The 13,150-nt window shown below is 37.0% G+C and overlaps 1 protein-coding gene across 9 annotated transcripts in view; it reads left to right on the top strand.

Moving 5' to 3' along the window:
* Window positions 1-13,150, top strand: part of LOC118007354 (kinase D-interacting substrate of 220 kDa) — a 101,897-nt gene that overhangs the window by 25,155 nt on the left and 63,592 nt on the right. For all 9 annotated transcript variants that reach the window (XM_035000410.1, XM_035000409.1, XM_035000406.1 and 6 more), the window contains exons 8-12: window positions 1,984-2,181; window positions 4,179-4,277; window positions 6,190-6,288; window positions 7,596-7,694; window positions 10,481-10,658. In XM_035000410.1, the coding sequence (XP_034856301.1) occupies window positions 1,984-2,181; window positions 4,179-4,277; window positions 6,190-6,288; window positions 7,596-7,694; window positions 10,481-10,658 (673 nt within the window). The remainder of the gene's footprint in view (window positions 1-1,983; window positions 2,182-4,178; window positions 4,278-6,189; window positions 6,289-7,595; window positions 7,695-10,480; window positions 10,659-13,150) is intronic.

Genomic DNA, 13,150 nt, shown 5'->3' with positions numbered 1-13,150 from the left:
GAGAGGGAGAAGCAGGCCTCCCACTGAGCAGGGAGCCTGACGCGGGGCTCGATCCCAGGACCCTGGGATCATGACCTGAGCCGAAGGCAGACACTTAACGACTGAGCCACCCAGGCACCCCTTGAAATACTCTTTAAATCAAATAGTTTGAAATACTGTTAATTGTGGGAAAAAGTTATGCCCTGTTAAAATACCTTTTCCTTAAGATTTTAAAATAATATTATAATTTTTTGTATGTTTTTAGCTGTGACTTATTTTCCTCTTCTAATAGATTTAAAAATGTCAGAAATTAGCGGTCAGAATGTAGAAAGCTTAAAAATTGGTTCAATACATCCTACCAAGTAGCAGTTATTTTAATAACTTATTGAGCACCTGCTGTGCACGCAGCCCTGTGCCAAATGTGCTCGGGGTTCTGGAGGAGCCTAACAGATGGCTTTTCCCTTGAACTTGTGAGATTATAGTTAAAGGAAATGATATTTATGTACAAGAAATGATTAATACAGAGTATTCTTTGTAAAATTAAGTATTACGTGAAATGGATCATAAAGCATTGAGAAGGGATACTACCAAATCTCTGGCTGCATTGTAACAAAATGAACTCTAAATCACACTTGGCTTAGTATCAACCAATTCCTCCTATTTTCCATATTGGCAGAAGCTACTAATTGCTGACCTTTATGGAGTATATAATATTTTTAGTGCCATGTGGAGAAAGAGCATGATTCTTAGACAGCCATGAAATTCATATCTTTCACTTTCCTTTTTTCTGGACAGTTTATCAAGTGGATAAGTGGCTTATTTCTATGATTTTTGACTCTTACAGGATTTTAAAAGGCTATATTATTTAATATGTGAGAGAATTATGACTCAGTTTGGGGGGCTGATCTAATGACTGAAATATTTCAATAAGGAGATTATATGACATCTCAATATAGATCAGTTTCTCAGGAAGCAACTTTAATACTTCTTTTGGTAATGAGTCAGGTTCTTCTATTAGGTGATTTATTGTTATAAATTAGATATGCAGCTTATGTTTTTTAAAAGATTTATTTTTATTTGTTTTAGAGAGAGAGAACATGCAAGCAGGGGGAGGGACAGAGGGGGGGAGAGAGAGAGAGAGAATCCTCAAGCATACTCCCCACTGAGTTCAGAGCCTCATGTGGGGCTAAATCCTGGGACCCCAAGATCATGACCTGAGCTGAGATCAAGAGTTGGCCACTTAACCAACTGAACCACCCAGGCGCCCAGATGTGCAACTTTTAAAAGAACCACTAAAAATGAGATCATTTTTGAAAATGTGGTTTCTAGATCACTGTGAAAGACAGAAGAATGTATTATACTTTATTGAAATATCCTGTAGCTATTAATTCATTGTTTTACTTCAGTTTTCCTACAGATTTTTATTATAAACAATTCTTTGTTTGAAGCCTGATTGACCTTATTTTGGATTATTTAATTTAGAATGTGTTTCATTTTGAATCATCCCATCTCATCTCATTATATTAGTGAGAGGGTCTGTTCATTGTCAGCAAATCCAATTTCAGATTATCATTTGAAGAGTTGAATGTTTTAACTGTCCTGTTCACTCAAGAAAATTAATGTATCTTCAAAAACAGAAAACAGGCTTCGTAGCCAGTTTTGGTATGTGACTATTTATATTGGCATTTCATTATCCGAAATCACTCTTTTTTTTTTTTTAAAGATTTTATTTATTTATTTGAGAGAGAGAGAATGAGAGGGGGGAGGGTCAGAGGGAGAAGCAGACCCCCTGCCGAGCAGGGAGCCAGATGTGGGACTCGATCCAGGGACTCCAGGATCATGACCTGAGCCGAAAGCAGTCGCTTAACCAACTGAGCCACCCAGGCGCCCCGAAATCACTCTTAATAATAGGCCACCTTCTTGAAAACATAGTTTTATGACTGTGGCATAAATCATATGTTTTCTAGATTATACTGATTTCTTGGGCTTGTTTTTGTTTTTTAGAATTCAATGACTGCACTGATTGTGGCAGTAAGAGGAGGCTACACACAGTCAGTAAAAGAAATTTTGAAGAGGAATCCAAATGTAAATTTAACAGATAAGGATGGAAATACAGCTTTGATGATTGCGTCAAAGGAGGGACATACAGAGATTGTACAAGATCTCCTCGATGCCGGAACATATGTGAACATACCTGATAGGGTAGGTTACCTATTTGAGATTTGTCTTCTCGTAGTAACATAATGGAAGATTATCTTAACTTCTCACACCTTTCAGGATTCTTCATGTATGCCATACATTTGTTCTAATAAAAGATAAATTTTATTTCTACCTTTAAAACTAAGAAGTTAAAATGTATTCAATCTTTGTGAAGGGTGTTCTTTTTAATCTTTGTCAAATAATATTGTTACTGAAAATGTCACATGTACTATTAGTCTGTAATTGTCCTTGATGTCTATGATTGTAGTGTTGTTCATGGCTGGTGTTATTCACTTTCCCAAGCCTTCAGCTATACTTAGAATTTTCAAAATTGTATCTCTTGCTCTAATCTTTTCTCAGAACTCTACACTTCTATTTCCAACGCTACTTGAACTGTCTGCTTGAATGTCTGATGGGCTTTAAAAGTTACCCGCAAAGCAGGTGTCTTGTTTGGTTCATCCCAACCCTGCTTTTCCTTCAGTCTTCTCCATCTGAGTGAATGGCATCACCATTCACCCTGTTGTTAAAGCCCTAAGTCCTATGCATTAGCCTTGATTTCTCTTCTCCACCTACCACATCTAATTCTTCAGCAGGTCCGTTTGGCTCTACCTCCAGAACACATCCTGTGTCTGTCTACTTCCCTTCCTCCCTGTTTTAATAGGTTGCTGCCATATTAACTTTTTTTCCTTTCTAGAGCATACTGCTCTTGTTGCTGCTTTGGGACCTCTGCACCAGCTCTGCTCTGTTGGGAATGCTGATCTTCATGATCACTATATGGCTGTCTCCTCCTTGTCATTCTGACCTCAGCTTAAATATGAGCTCCTCAGAAAGATCTTCAGTGACCCAATCCAAAGTCACAGTCCAGTCACTTTCTATGACATCACTGTATTTTAATTTATTTACATGCCATTTGTCTAATTTTTTGTTTGTGTTTATTGTATGTTGTCTTGTCTCCTCTAGACTGTCAGTTCTTCTAGAGCTGAGAACTTGTCTGTCTTGTTTCCCAATACCTAGAATGGTACATGGCACATAGTAAGCAATGAGATATTTATAACCTTTTATTAACTTACTACTCTGGCATCATATTAATGCTAACATTCTCAACTAAAATTGGTTTGCTTTGCATTTATTTCTGCTTTTAATGTAGTAGTTAAAGATACTACACAGGGTGCTAAATTCAGTAATCCTCAAGGACTTGCATCTTGATTTATAACCCATTGAGGCCCACTAAGGATTGAGATGAGCCACAGCTCATGGACTTGCCCAACTCAAAGTCCTACAACTGATTTATAATTTAGAGTAAAAAAAAATTAGGCAGGCATTGCCAGAATAGCCATTTTACATTTGAAGTAGTAGGAAGATATAATTAATAATGATTGTTGTTTGGTAAATATAATTTTAGGGCAAAGAGATGTCTTTATGAGGTAATGAACTTCATCTAATCCTTGTCATGGGGGATGAGTCAGTCTTTTGCACTGTTAGCTTGTAATGCCAGATTGCCTAGACTATGGATACTGGTCTGGGAACTACCCTATCCCTTAATGAAATGTGGTTATAAACTCACTGACAGCCCTAGCCCTACAACTCCCTTTTTCACAATCCATGACTTTCGTCATATAGCATTATTCCAACGGTTTTTTATTATGTTATTTCCGAATGTTCATTTGATTCATTGACAGCTCTGGTGTCATTTAATTTAATTTACATTTATAGTGGGAAGTCAGTCACCTTCAAAGAGTATGGCTTATTGTTCTTGGTAACTCGTCTTTCTAAACTTTTGTCGTGGAATTTAAGAGTCCTCATTTTGAGGTATAACCTGTCTCTTACTCTAGGGCTGTTAATGTCCGGTATTAATGTTAGTTAACTAAAATTTTTCTCTTATTTTGAGATACTCTTTTTCCCAAGAAGTTTGCAGAGAAGTATCTATTAATATACGATTAACTTCAAAACCGTGTTTATTTGTTCTTTTATCAGTTTACCTTTTTTTTTGGTCTTTTTAGAGTGGAGATACTGTGTTGATTGGCGCTGTCAGAGGTGGTCATGTGGAAATCGTTCGAGCACTTCTCCAGAAATATGCTGATATAGACATTAGAGGCCAGGTGTGTGTGATTCCCGAGCTGCTGTCACCTTTGTGCACCATCATTTGTGCATGTTGACTGATGACAATGTCATTCTGAGTTTTCTCTGGAGATGAGCTAGTAGATCCTAATATAGTTAATGGATGCCTGTATTAAGTTTGACTGCCATTATTACAGAATTTCTCTATTAATGTCATGTTAGATGACATTAGAGCATGTTCGAAGCTCATATTTTTCAAATACACCTCTCTTACTAGTGTATAAATATATTCAATCCTGAAATGAGTAATTTATGATACTGAGACAGTTGCTGATATTTTGAATGTACCCAGTTTATTTTCTTTAGTATTTTCCCTCTGTTTCGTCTTCCTCATCCATATGTTGTTCTTCCATTCTTGCTGTTTCATCTTTCTTCTCCTTCTTCCCCATTCTGCTTGCCTTTCCTAGGACCCCTTGATAGTGCCTATGGACTTTGCGTAAGGCAGTCCTAGCTCACAGAGCTACAAAGGTTACTAAGATTAGGTAAACTTCCCCTAAACTTGTGAATTTATCCAGTATTTCAAGAGCTTTAGGTTAAAAAAAATCTACTTAATATTCCATTTTGTTGTTGGACAGCCTGCATTTCTACTTAGTTTTCCCTTGAGTTTAGCTTGTATCCAAATCTATTTTTGAATCAAACTAATAAATATTATGCCAAATGCTATGAGGGACTTAACATGAAACCCTTGCCTTGTAAGAAATGTGTATTTTAGTTAGGGAGGTTTTACTTTGTTTTATGTTTATTTTTGTGTTTTTACATAAACATACAAAGTGATGCCTTTTGGTATAAGACGGTGTAGGATTGATTGCCTAGTGAAATTTACCACTTTAAGAGTCTTGAGGTGGGAAAAGAAGGCATTAAGGAAGGCTTTTGAGAGAAGGTAGAATTTGAGCAAAGTTTGAAAGATGGGTTGGATTTAGATAGGTAGAGAAAAGGAAGGCTGGTATTTCAGGCAAGGATAGTGGAATAATAAAATGAGGAAATTCAAGAAAACGGGGAAGTGAAAGACTGTACTCCTTAGCTGGCAAAAAGGTCAGGCTGGCTGCAGGCCGGTGGGGAGTGTGGCATGGGAGACAGAGGCGGAAATAGAAAGGGGCAGGGCTGGAGAGGTCTGAGGGCCAGGCCAGAAATGTTGGGAAGCTACTGCACCTTGTTGAGGTGGGGAACTCCACCAGGAAAGTTTGGTGTGGGAGACTTAGTGTGGCAGCCCCGGAAAGTCAGTGACTGTCTTGGGCATTAAAATCATAGTTTCACTAAAAGATGGTTACTGGATCCCCTATTTAGAGTTTACCTAATTCCTTTTTGTCTGTCAAGCCTGTTTTCCTACGTTTTAGTCACTTTATTTTGTTCTCTAGCTCTCCTTTCAGGGTCTGTTGGATCTATTTTTGGTTTTTGAACTAGATGGGATTTAAAGGATCAGATCAGGATTGGTGTAATGGGTGCAGGGTGGGTGAGGATTAAGAAAGCAAAACATGGTAAAAAAAAATTCACCTTCTCTTTGTGTAGTACATTCTCATGCATTATCTTTTGAAAAGACTGGGCACATGAAAAGCCAAGGGTCAGAATATTTGCAGAATATTTGACTTGTTCAAGGATGAGCTCAGGTATTAACGACTTCCAGTGCACAGCCCAGAAATCTGACCACATTAACAAAAGCATACTTCACCTTATCAAGTATGTGGGGTTGCTGCTTTCTATATCAAGTAATATTGTTTTCTTAGACTTCTTTCATAAAGAATTTCTTAAGAGTAAATCCAAGATGGAATAAGGGTTAATATTATTTCCTGTTTGTTGGTATTCTGGCAGAACTGTTAAAAATGATGTTTTATGTTTACAAATAGCAGTTTCCAATATTGTATCTTAAGTGATGGTTGATTTTTTTCTATTATATAGGACAACAAAACTGCTTTGTATTGGGCTGTAGAGAAAGGAAATGCAACAATGGTGAGAGATATCTTACAGTGCAATCCTGACACTGAGATATGCACAAAGGTATCAAGGACATTTCTGTTCTCCTAGCAATACCCAGTGCTGAATATTAGTACTGCTTATTTTTTTCAATCGTCTTTTGTTTGATAATAGAATTATACTGGTTTTACTGGTAATAATCTATATTAAATTGGGGAGTAATTCTGTATCCTTTCAGAAGTTCATTCACAGGAAAATATAGTGTATAATGTGTTACTTTAATTAAATACTTTCAGAAAATACAATATCAGCTCTTCATAAATTGTGGACAGATCATTTTTTCAGAACTTTTATGCTTTTATTTGGAATGCAGAACACATTTCCTTTTAAAAGACCAATGTGAGTGGTTCTTGGTTCCCCAAAATGGTCACTTTAATCTATTTTGCTCAAATCATGTGAAAAATATAAAACCTATATAAGACTTTAGTGATTGTATTTGACCTTATGTGTAATAGTTTTCCATGGGGAAAATGTATCTGGAATGGATGTATTTGGATTGAATTGGTAGGAATTCTAAATGAATAAACAAACTTGTGGAGTCACCCATAAGATACTCCTATTTTATCTGCTAGAGATTGGGACCAGCATCTTCCTATACTATGGTAGCTTTAGAGCCCTAGGGCAGAAAGTTTCCTGGGATACCTTTTGGTGTGTGGGTGGCTCCTTGATAATAATTTTTTTTTTAAACCTATGTGTCAGCCATTGTGACCATCTGTGGGTTCTGACCAGGTTTCTGTCTCCTAATTCAGTGCTGAACTATGGTCTCTTCCTATATCCCTTAATTTGATTTTGAAAAGCAACCATTAACTTTTTTGAGGTTTTCCAGAGGCACACTTCTTGTATCAAATTGTTTTTCCTGTTACACACAGGTCCTTAGGTGCACAGAGAACTGAAGTGATGCTAGTAAAGATCTCTGAAAAATTTAGGCACTGGCTTGCCTGGACATTGACTGGCCGAGCTGTGGGTTGGTTGGTGGGGAGTGGTGTGAATGGGAAGTAGTCTCTGGAGGGGCTGCCCATGTGCCAATGGTAGAAACTGGGAAATGGCCAAATCAATGAGGGGCAAGGGACTGTTGCCAGAAATGGCTGATAAGGAGGTGGGCATATCCATTCTTGGCTGAGTGATATAAAATTATTTTGATACAAATGATTGGCTTGGAAAGGAAAAGCGTTTTTCTTGTTAGTTTTTACAGCTATGTTTTTTTGAGAACATTTTCAATATAGACTTGTGCCAGAGTCAGATATTTGAATTCTTATATGTGCATTGATGTGCCTTTAAACATTTATGAGTAAAGCTATTAATCTGGCAAACCTTCTTATCTGTGCCTGCAGGACGGTGAAACACCACTTATAAAGGCTACCAAGATGAGGAATATTGAAGTAGTAGAGCTGCTGCTAGATAAAGGAGCTAAAGTATCTGCTGTAGATAAGGTAAAACATCTGTGCAGAGAGAACATTTTTTGGAAGGCTGTTGGTAGACTGACCTGTATATTTGCTGGACTTAAGGGAGTCTGGTTTTATTTTGTGGAGGGAGAGATTACTTGCCGGGGTGATCTATGTGGGATTTTGGTCCTGTGATCTCTTCTTGGCTGTTCTGATAGCGTGCTGAGGAATGGGCAGGCTTAGGTTGCTATTAAAGAGGCTGCGTCAGATTTTCCTTCTGTTGCTCATACCAGTTATGGCAAGCTGCCATTGACCACTGTACAAAGAGGACGTCATCAGATGTAGAGCTTGTTGCAGACAAACAGGAGGAAAGAATCCAAGGGTCTGGAAAAGATAGAGCAGACTAGTGTTAATATCCACTAACAGGAGGTAAAATGTTCTGCCATGTCCTCGCCATAATCCTCTTAGAGAAATGTTCATATTTTCCATGGCAAATTTAACTCTCAATTGCTTACTACTTCATATAGAATTGATTCCTGGTTTGATTTTGTTTTCATTTTAAACAGGATTCTTTCTCTACTTCTTGATTTCCTCCCATAAAAGGAGTGAATTGATTTATATATGAAGTTAGAAATATAAATTTTTCCATCTAAATGTATGATATGATTTGGGCTCTCCTAATCCATAATAAATTGAAGTTTATCTTTCTATTATTTACGAGGCAATTAAACAAAAAACACAGAATCAATATGTATTTGCATTTATCAAGAAACAACATTGTTTAAGAAAAAAAAAAAACAAAAAAATCTTCCCATCTATTATTACCATGTTTGTATAATTTCATATAAAAGAAAGTAAACTTTGATATTGAAACTAGGAATGACATAAAATCAAGAGATTTTGCAGTTGAATATATTTAGCTTTATAGAAAACTTCCTGCGTTGCCTCTTCTCATTCTGCCGTTGACTTGTTTCTGGCCCTGGCCTCCTAATTTGCAATAAGAAACCACTAGACTAAGTGCCCTTTAAGATTCCACATGGCCTCATTAATTCGGTAACATGTCATTTGTAAATATTTGTTTCATAACCACTAATAAGTTTCCTGGAGTTCTCTGTCTCCGTATCCTTTTGTGTGTTGCCTTGCCTCGAGTCAGCACATACTTGCTGAAAAGCACACATGATATCCTTGGAGCATTTGTTTTCATTCAACACATACTTAGGATGGATAAGGTGCTGTCATGCTAGAATTTGGAATACAAACCTATAAAAGTCTTGATCCTGGCTCTTCATGGAGGATTTCATACAGATACATTTCAGAATGAAGATTAATGCTATTTTCACCTAGTCTCTCCCTGATCTCAGTTCTGCACACTGGCTGAGTGTGTTAACGTCTTCCCTGCATTTTCAGAGACCTTTTGTCTGGCAGAAATGCCACAGATGATGTTTCTACCTTCTCACAGGTTCAGGGATATAAGAGACGAGGTTCAGGTGGAGAAATAAAATGATGAAATCTGGTTTAGGTGTGTTTTGTTTGAGGGCTGATGAGACATTCAGGAAGCTGTCACCAATAGGCATTGGGAAGTGTGGGACTAGAATTTGGGCAAGAAATCAAGCCTAGTGATGAGAATTTGTCACTTAGTTACCGAGAGATAAGGATTGCATGGTGTGACTAAGGTCATCAATGGGAAGAAAGATGAAAGCTGAGGTCAGAACTTATGGCATGTGTCACATTTCTGCTTTGTTTTATAATTTGCATGTTTATCTAATTTCTTCCTGTTATACTGTAAGCTGTTTAGGGTCAGGAACTGTTTTGTCTTCCATCTTTTTATCTTCCAGAGTACCAGCACAGTGCCTTACATAGAGTGAGCTTAGTACATAGTTATTGTGCCATGTGTTTAGGATGTGGAAAGAGAATCTAGAAAAGGAAAAAGTAGACCCAAAGCAGAAGAGGAGAGTCAAAATCAAGATAAGGTTGTGCCATCAAAGCTATAGGAAGAATATTGCAGGTCATTTTCATTTAGTGTTCTAGAGAGATCAGGGTAGATGAGAACTGAGAACTTAATTTGTTAACTTTTTAGGTCATTGTCTTCAAGAGAGGTGTTTGTGAAGTAAAAAGTGGGAGAACACATTGCAGACCTAAGGTTTTTTTTTTGTTTTTTGGTTTGTTTTTACATGTTTTCATTAGTGTTGGATGTGAATACTAATGTGACTAGGGATTCTAATAAGGGAAGAAGGTAGGTTGATATAGGGAGAAGTGAAAGGTGAGGAGGGCAGAAGAGGTTGTACTGGACAGAGATGGATAGGTACGATATGAAGGACTCCAAGGAGAGAAGTGTAGAACGAATTTAAGGGCCTAACATGATGGTGGCTGGTTGGCAGAGCGCATGGGAACATCTGAGGTCACTCATGCTAGATGGGATATCAGTATAGATTGTGAAGCTTTCTAGACAAATGCAGAAGAAAGTTGTACAGTAGAATTTAAATTAGTTGGGGAAAGTGGAGGACATCATGGACAATAAATAATTGGATGAGGGATAGAGGTAAATCCATGGCCTGGGAGGTGCTGCAAGGAGAAAGCCTGTTGCTTCTTCTTTCAGTGAGTTGAGGGGAGGGGAGAAAAATGACCTTCATTCTAGAGGGCTGTGGGAGAAATAATACCCAAGAAAAGCTAGGTGAGGAACATGGGAAAAAAATTACAGAGGAGAGAGATAAAAATTCAGATTACTTACTCTCCCTATATAAAAAATATGGAAAGTTCAGAAACATGAAAATTGTTATTCTGTATATACTATATGTAAAGTATATGAAAGTTCCAATTTCCTGTCTGTTTTACAGAAAGGAGACACTCCTCTGCATATTGCTATTCGTGGGAGGAGTCGGAAACTGGCAGAACTTCTTTTAAGAAATCCCAAAGATGGGAGGTTACTTTATAGGCCCAACAAAGCAGGCGAGACTCCCTACAACATTGATTGTAGCCATCAAAAAAGTATTTTAACTCAAATATTTGGAGCCAGTAAGTACTGGGTTTTGTTCCTGACTGCGCTTTTTAAAAATGAATGTTATATGAAAAACTAAGAAGCCAATAGCAGTTTTGCATTTATCACCTAACTGGAGATTATGGAAGTTGAGAAAGTTATTATTTTGCTGTGGAAAAATACTCCTTCCTGTCAAGAGCTCTTCTGCATTGTCCTGTAGCATCAAAATGAAGTACATCCGGAGTTGTCCATCAACTTTTAAGACCTCTAAAAATCTAGCCTGCTTTTCTAAAAATCTTTTCCTTCTTATTCTCCCAGGTATACTTTGTGCTTTTATCAAAACATGCTCTGTTTTCTCTGTGGCCTGAGCACTTAGAGTTCTCCATGTTTCCTTGTTATGCCTGCCACAGGTCTTACCTCTCCATCTTCACCAAGGTTCCTTGTCTGAATCTCTCTCCAAGGCTCCTGTCAGTTGTCCCCTTCTCAGTGACGTTTTAACTGATCTGCCTAAACCAGACAAAATTTTTGCCTCATTTGAATACTTAAGCACTTGTGTTTACATTTCTTTTTTTTATACTTATTATATCTGGCCTTCTTTTGCTTTTAGAATTTTCTCCCTTCCGATTCCAAGTTCTTCAGGACAGGGACTATTTCTTCTTATCTTTATGTCCTCTGTAACATCTAGCATAATGCTTTGAATATTGTACTCAAATAGTTTTTGATTGAGAAGAATGTACATGAGTATATAATCATATGTGGTGTTTTGAAATATGGAACAATTTTCTACTAGAATTAAAAAAGAGATATGCCAGTCCCAGAAACCAAGGAGGTCGTAGAATCCCACCACCTTCCAGTTGAGCTTCTTACTTATAGATTGTTTTTAAGTATGCTTCTATTGTATTATGAGTTCTTGTATTTTAAAATATTTTTTCTAATAATATTAATGCATACTCATAAATTTCAAAAATGAAGACACGAATATAGTAGAAAGTGCAAATTTCCCATTGTCACTTATATCTTAATTCATAACTGTTGGACCCTACAGGATTTTCTATACATTTCTAAAAATGTTTTGTACTATATATACAGTTTTAAAAATTAATAATCGGGTCATACCGTATTATAAATGTTTTTAATAATGAACTATATTTAAAAGCTAGTACAGTAAACATCTTTGTACATGTATTCATTAACTCTTGTTTTTAGGATTATTTCGTAGAATAAATGCCCAGAAGTAGAATAGGCAAGTCAGTTAATGCTCATAGTTTTGGGAGACTTTCCAAATGACTGTAACAATTTCTTCTGCCTTGGACCATGTACTGTAGGGCAGCTCCCCATGACCTTGAGAATACTGGAGAGCGCCAGCCTCCTTAATCTTTCCTAATCAAATCAATACAAGAAAAAAAATCTCATGTAATTTGCATTATAAAATTATTAGATTGTGATCTTTTCATATATTCACAGGATATTTGTATTTTTGTCATTTTCCTCTTTGTATCCTTTGCCCATTTTTCTCTTGAGTTTTTGATATTTTTTTAAAAATTGATTTTAAGTGTCTTTATATGTTATGGGTATGGATCCTGGGTCCATCCTATATGTTGTACCCCCCTCCCAGCTTCTTCTTTGTTTATGGTGATGGATTTTTTTTATTCCCCATCTAAAAGTTATGCAGATTTGTAGTTTATTTGTTGGTCTTTTCCCGCAGTTCTGGCCTTAGTGTTATATTGAGAAAGAAGGGCCTTTTCCACACAAAGATTAAAAAGGTTTTTTTCCTTGTATTTTCTTCTAGTATTTTTTATGGTTTTTTACATTTAATTTTTTAATGTTTCAGAAACTTATTTTTTTAATTTAATTTTATTATGTTAGTCACCATACAGTAGTACATCATTAGTTTTTGATGTAGTGTTCCATGATTCATTGTTTTCATATAACACCCAGTGCTCCATGCAATACGTGCCCTCCTTAATACCCATCACCGGGCTAACCTATCCCCCCACCCCCCTCCCCTCTAAAACCCTCAGTTTGTTTCTCAGAGTCCATAGTCTCTCATGGTTCATCTCCCCCCCTTCATTTTCCCCCTTCCTTCTAATATCCTCCATGTTATTCCTTATGTTCCACAGGTAAGTAAAACCATATGATAATTGACTCTCTCTGCTGACTTATTTCACTTAGCATAATCTCCTCCAGTCCCATCCATGTTGATGTAAAAGTTGGGTATTCATTCTTTCTGATGGCTGAGTAATATTCCATTGTATATGTGGACCACATCTTCTTTATCCCTTCGTCTGTTGAAGGGCATCTTGTCTCTTTCCATAGTTTGGCTATTGTGGACATTGCTGCTATGAACAATGGGGTGCATATGGCCCTTCTTTTCACTACATCTGTATCTTTGGGGTAAATACCCAGTAGTGCAATTGCTGGGTCATAGGATAGCTCTATTTTTAATTTTTTGAGGTACCTCCACACTGTTTTCCAAAGTGGCTGTACCAACTTGCATTCCCACCAACAGTGTAAGAGGGTTCTTCTTTCT

Source organism: Mirounga leonina, unplaced genomic scaffold (genome assembly GCF_011800145.1).
Source record: "Mirounga leonina isolate KUSES-001 unplaced genomic scaffold, KU_Mleo_1.0 Mir_118, whole genome shotgun sequence".
In the NCBI taxonomy this organism is placed as follows: domain Eukaryota; kingdom Metazoa; phylum Chordata; class Mammalia; order Carnivora; family Phocidae; genus Mirounga; species Mirounga leonina.
The sequence above is the reverse complement of the archived record's forward strand: the minus strand, read 5'-3'. Positions and strand labels throughout refer to the sequence as shown.